Source organism: Alosa pseudoharengus, unplaced genomic scaffold (genome assembly GCF_046254945.1).
Source record: "Alosa pseudoharengus isolate Yale_2024_CS ecotype anadromous, Long Island Sound unplaced genomic scaffold, YU_APseudo_1.1 YU_APseudo_1.1_scf_5, whole genome shotgun sequence".
Lineage (NCBI taxonomy): Eukaryota > Metazoa > Chordata > Actinopteri > Clupeiformes > Clupeidae > Alosa > Alosa pseudoharengus.
In genome coordinates, this window is record NW_027468837.1 from 15,914,821 (window position 1) to 15,921,200 (window position 6,380).

Here is a 6,380-nt window from a genome sequence, read left to right on the forward strand (position 1 = left end):
GCAATGGGAATGCGTTAAATGGCTTGAGAGAATAAAGAGATTAAACAGGTTCAAGAAATGTATTGTCTGGCTTAGACGGCAAAAGCCACTTTGTGGTCTAAGTGACCATTGTATATAAAGGTAGAGACACACACATCAGACAGGCCGCTCCAGCAACACAGTCTACAGAGAGAGGGCTGCTGGACTAATATAAACATATTAATTGTATTAAAAGTCACCAGAGACACGCACGGAATAACAACCCTTATCAACCCAACAACATGGCGCAGCAGTGGGAGGACGCAGTCTTTGCTGCGAGGAGAAGAGGAGATGAATCTACAAGGGAATCAATGTTCACCTACACAAATGCAAATAATACTAGAGGTAAGTGCCACACAATTTATACCTTAAGGGATGTCTTTATGGCCTTTTTGCAACTTATGCACAAGGGAATACTTTTGTAACACTTTGTGCCCGGCAGTGGGAAAAAAGGCAACAATGTAGAGTTCTGTGTTCTGATGTAGTGGAGTTCAGAGTGTTTACTATCTTCTGTTTCCATAGATCCATTTGAGGGACCCAACTACCAAATTGCCCCACGATGGGTCTACAACATCGCTACACTTTGGATGTTCTTTGTGGTCATTGCCTCTGTTTTCACCAACGGCCTGGTGCTGGTGGCTACAGCAAAGTTCAAGAAGCTCCGTCACCCTCTCAACTGGATTTTGGTCAATCTGGCTATTGCTGATCTTGGGGAAACAGTCATAGCCAGCACCATCAGTGTGATTAACCAGATATTCGGCTACTTTGTCCTGGGACACACCTGTTGTATTATTGAAGGCTACACTGTGGCTACCTGCGGTAAAGGACAATATGTTTCACTCGCTGTCTATTTATGAATCCATAATTTCAATTTAAATTACAGTAGTCTCAATCTCATTGTTGAGTAGTCTTGAAATCTCATCGTTAAATGCTGATTGGGTATATAGTATAATATACAGTTTGCTCTAATAGAAATAACTGTTATAGAAATGATTTAGAGTATGCTGCATTTAGTTTTTCTGTTTACTCTTTTATTTACTGTACCACTGGCTCCTCTAACAGGTATTGCTGCTCTGTGGTCCCTGACTGTCATCTCTTGGGAGAGATGGGTGGTTGTGTGCAAACCCTTTGGAAATGTCAAGTTTGATGGCAAATGGGCCGCTGGAGGAATTATCTTCACGTGGGTATGGGCAGCCTTCTGGTGCGCACCTCCCGCCTTTGGCTGGAGCAGGTAGGTTTGCATTTCTGCTCTCCACATCTGGACCATTCTTTGAACATCATGTATCTTACTACCCTGAATTTTTATGTATGAATATGCTCATGCTCTTTGTTTTTCTTTTTTGTTAGGTATTGGCCTCATGGCCTGAAGACCTCATGTGGACCTGATGTGTTCAGTGGACCCGAGGTCCCTGGGATCCAGTCCTACATGATTATCCTGATGATCACCTGCTGCTTCATTCCCCTGGGTATCATCATCCTCTGCTACATTGCTGTCTGGCTCGCCATCCGCGCTGTATGTTTGGTTGTTCTCTGTCCGAAACTGATATGGTTCAACCTTTTAAACAAAGAGTGACTTTTATGTGAAATGGGATCTTTTTCTCTCGCTAACAGGTAGCAGCACAGCAGAAGGATTCTGAGTCAACACAGAAGGCTGAGAAGGAAGTGTCCAGGATGGTGGTTGTCATGATCATTGCCTACTGTGTCTGCTGGGGACCATATACAACCTTTGCCTGCTTCGGTGCAGCTAACCCAGGATATCCATTCCATCCTTTGCTTGCAGCCATGCCTGCCTACATGGCCAAGAGCGCCACCATCTACAACCCCATTATCTATGTCTTCATGAACCGACAGGTGAGTTGTGTTTAACCACAAGATGCTGATTCTATATTTCAAAGTTTTACTTTGTCTAGCCCAAATCCAAAATCTAAACTAAACAAATTTCTAACTTTTACCTTTCAGTTCCGTTCATGCATCATGCAGCTCTTTGGCAAGGCGGGTGATGATGGATCTGAAGTCTCCACATCCAAAACAGAAGTCTCGTCTGTGGCACCTGCATAAATTCCCCAACACATGCCATCGCTTGGAACTTGGAAAAGAGAAACAAATGGGACTTTTTGTACAGAATGTATTGTATATCTAACATATTTTTGTTTATTTTAATGAAATGCTTTCAGTTAAGAAGAATGGATAATCTTTAGTGTGTGTAAATGCACCACCCTCTCAAAACTACAGTCAATTCAATGGGACACCCTTTTTGAGACGTCAGTAATCTGCATAGTCTACCAAGGCCAGCAGTGAAGAGGAAAAACACACAGGACATAAGTGTGTATTACTGTCATCAAATATCTGTAGAAAAAGTGCATAACACATTATAACTGTATACGTGACATGAACACGCAACCAGTAATGGGAGTTCCTGCTCCTTCACAGAGATGCGGGCTAAGATGGCCTCACAGCTCTAAAAAGAAAATGTTTGTCTAATATTCATTGAACATCTTACTTTCAGCCTACTTACAACCTTTGCATTCTGAAAGGTTTTGTGAGTTGCTGTGCATTTGTAACTACTAGTGGAATGATCATACATCATTTGTAAATAGCTATCTTGCAAGAAATAAAAATGCACAAAAAAAACTGTTCCCTAGATGAGAATTTCTACAGTGAATGATTCTGTACTTTTCTTTTGATGGAAGTAAAGTCATGCAGCAAATTAAAACAACCTTGTCTTGTTTCTTTTATCAAATATTTATAAACAGGGAATCCTCAACCCCTTATCAGAATCATATCTTACCATTGTTTCAGATTGTACACAGCTGATTGTAAATAGGCCTCTAATGCCTATAATATAAATATGGTTACATTTAACAAAGTCATGGTCCAAACTCATGAAATGTTACAAATATTAAAGTGGCTAAACGGCACTGTAAGAGCCAGAAACAGAATATTTACTTTTACATATATTCATTTGGCGGACGCATTTTGTCCAAAGTGACTTACAGCAATGGAATAACATTTAGGCTATTAACATTTAAGCTTTTTTAAATTTAGGCTACAGAGCTACAGTATATACTGTACCATTTTAATATTTTTATCGCTGCCCACATCATTTTAACTTTTGTTAGCCTAAAGTCAAGAGGCCAGTAGAATCCTCCAACTGTTCAGGCTAATACTTCAAACTAATGAAGTCTGGAGAAATGTTGTAGGAGCATGTAGGACTTTCATATTCACAAGAGCCATCATTTTTTGTATCTCTCTGCAAATTAAAGTTTGAGGACATGCCAGCAAAAGTAGCACAAGCAGCAGTAGGTCAGTACTGAAAATCCTCTCTCAGACTAAATCAAATAGATCGGATGTCATGAAATCCAAGCAATGTTACTCAAGATTATCTGGATGCAAAGGAGAAGCTTTCGGAAAAGCTTAGAGACTTAGAGATTAGATAGGTCTGACATTGGGCCAAGTTACTCCAATGACCTCGAAGCTAATTAATGATAGTGACGTCATACAAAATATAAAATCAGCATGTTGCACATCAGACATCTGCAGGCACCTCCAGCCTGAGAGCAGTTGACAGTAGAGGTCTGCTGGACTATTAAAAGCCAAACAAATAAATTTAAGTCACCAGAGACACGCACGGAATAACAACCCTTATCAACCCAACAACATGGCGCAGCAGTGGGAGGACGCAGTCTTTGCTGCGAGGAGAAGAGGAGATGAATCTACAAGGGAATCAATGTTCACCTACACAAATTCAAATAATACTAGAGGTAAGTGCCACACAATTTATACCTTAAGGGATGTCTTTATGGCCTTTTTGCAACTTATGCACAAGGGAATACTTTTCTAACACTTTGTGCCCGACAGTGAAAAAAAAAGGCAACAATGTAGAGTTCTGTGTTCTGATGTAGTGGAGTTCAGAGTGTTTACTATCTTCTGTTTCCATAGATCCATTTGAGGGACCCAACTACCAAATTGCCCCACGATGGATCTACAACATCGCTACACTTTGGATGTTCTTTGTGGTCGTTGCCTCTGTTTTCACCAACGGCCTGGTGCTGGTGGCTACAGCAAAGTTCAAGAAGCTCCGTCACCCTCTCAACTGGATTTTGGTCAATCTGGCTATTGCTGATCTTGGGGAAACAGTCATAGCCAGCACCATCAGTGTGATTAACCAGATATTCGGCTACTTTATCCTGGGACACACCTGTTGTATTCTTGAAGGCTACACTGTGGCTACCTGCGGTAAGGGACTATATGTTTCACTCGCTGTCTATTTATGAATCCATTAATTAATTTTAAATGACATCTTTTCACATTACAGTAGTCTCGAAATCTAATTGTTGAGTAGTCTTGAAATCTCATTGTTAAATGCTGAATAGGTATATAGTATAATAAACAGTTTGCTTTAATATAAATAACTGTTATACAATGATTTAGAGTATTGTAGAATTCTGGGGTATTCTCACTGTATTCTAATGTGTTCATATGTTACTTCTGTGTGTAGTATACAACAGGGGGAGGTCCATACCATTGTATACAGTATAACTTTGTTTAATATCAAAAGCCTGACCAGATGTTGACACTAAGAGAGGCTTAGGCCTATGACTATTTACCATGAAGGAGATCATACTGCCCTGGTGCTCAGGAACATCAGTGATAACATGGGCCAAAGGAGATAGCGTGTTGTTCTGTTCGGGCTAGTATTTCCATCTGGTCAGGGCCGGTTTTGTACACTGGTTGGCACCTGCCACGTTGGCATGATTAACGTTTGTATGTTTTATTATAACAGGCTTTGTCTTAGGCTTGGACTCTGATACGGATCGAGGAAGCGACTCGGGGAGCACCTTCTGTCAGGACGCTCAAGCAGCCCGATGCTAATAACAACCACGACTGTTAGACTCTGCAGTTTTACTGTTCGACACTTAGCCTGTGTTCTGTTATTCATTGTTTTACCATCTACAATAAATCATCATCTAATTGCCGATCCTGATCCAGCCGTCAAGCTTTATCGACCATCTTCAATACAGACATTAGAACTAAAACACAACGCAACAACCAGGGAATCCAACAGTGTGCTGCATTTAGTTTCTTTTCTGTTTACTCTTTTATTTACTGTACCACTGGCTCCTCCAACAGGTATTGCGGCTCTGTGGTCCCTGACTATCATCTCTTGGGAGAGATGGGTGGTTGTGTGCAAACCCTTTGGAAATGTCAAGTTTGATGCCAAATGGGCCAGTGGAGGAATTATCTTCTCATGGGTGTGGGCAGCATTCTGGTGTGCACCTCCCATCTTTGGCTGGAGCAGGTAGGCTTGCATTTCTGTTCTCCACACCTGGACCATTCTTTGAACATCATGTATCTCACTACCCTGAATTTTTATGTATGAATATGCTCATGCTCTTTGTTTTTCTTTTTTGTTAGGTATTGGCCTCATGGCCTGAAGACCTCATGTGGACCTGATGTGTTCAGTGGACCCGAGGTCCCTGGGATCCAGTCCTACATGGTTATCCTGATGGTCACCTGCTGCTTCCTTCCCCTGAGTATCATCATCCTCTGCTACATTGCTGTCTGGCTCGCCATCCGCGCTGTACGTTTGGTTGTTCTCTGTCCGAAACTGATATGGTTTAACCATTTAAACAAAGAGTGACTTTTATGTGAAATGGGATCTTTTTCTCTCGCTAACAGGTAGCAGCACAGCAGAAAGACTCTGAGTCAACACAGAAGGCTGAGAGGGAAGTGTCCAGGATGGTGGTTGTCATGATCGTTGCCTACTGCGTCTGCTGGGGACCATATACAGCCTTTGCCTGCTTCGGTGCAGCTAACCCAGGATATCCATTCCATCCTTTGCTTGCAGCCATGCCTGCCTACATGGCCAAGAGCGCCACCATCTACAACCCCATTATCTATGTCTTCATGAACCGACAGGTGAGTTGTATTTAACCACAAAATGCTGATTTTTTTCTGAAGTTTTACTTTGTCTAGCCCAAATCCAAAATCTAAACTAAACAAATTTCTAAATACCTTTCAGTTCCGTGTATGCATCATGGAGCTCTTTGGCAAAGCAGCTGATGATGGATCTGAAGTCTCCACATCCAAAACAGAAGTCTCGTCTGTGGCACCTGCATAATTTCCCCACATGCCATCGCTTGGAACTTGGAAAAGAGAAACAAATGGGACTTTTTGTACAGTATATATTATATATCTAACATATCTTTGTTATTTCAATGAAATGCTTTCCATTAAGAAGAATGGATGATGTTTCGTGTGTGTAAATGCACCACCCTCTCAAAACTACAGTCGATTCAATGGGACACCCTTTTTGAGACGTCAGTCATCTGCATAGTCTACCAAGGCCTCTAATGCCTTCT

The 6,380-nt window shown here is 41.5% G+C and overlaps 2 protein-coding genes across 2 annotated transcripts; both read left to right on the top strand.

The window, feature by feature from the left end:
- Positions 1-260: 260 nt before the first annotated feature.
- LOC143104508 (red-sensitive opsin-1-like) lies at positions 261-2,076 on the top strand. The gene is made up of 6 exons (XM_076268610.1): positions 261-363; positions 541-837; positions 1,081-1,249; positions 1,366-1,531; positions 1,630-1,869; positions 1,978-2,076. The coding sequence occupies exons 1-6, from the start codon at positions 261-263 to the stop codon at positions 2,074-2,076; spliced, it is 1,074 nt and encodes a 357-aa protein (XP_076124725.1).
- Positions 2,077-3,676: 1,600 nt separating this feature from the next.
- On the top strand, positions 3,677-6,139 carry LOC143104512 (red-sensitive opsin-1). The gene is made up of 6 exons (XM_076268613.1): positions 3,677-3,779; positions 3,958-4,254; positions 5,149-5,317; positions 5,434-5,599; positions 5,698-5,937; positions 6,041-6,139. The coding sequence occupies exons 1-6, from the start codon at positions 3,677-3,679 to the stop codon at positions 6,137-6,139; spliced, it is 1,074 nt and encodes a 357-aa protein (XP_076124728.1).
- The last annotated feature ends 241 nt before the right edge of the window (positions 6,140-6,380 follow it).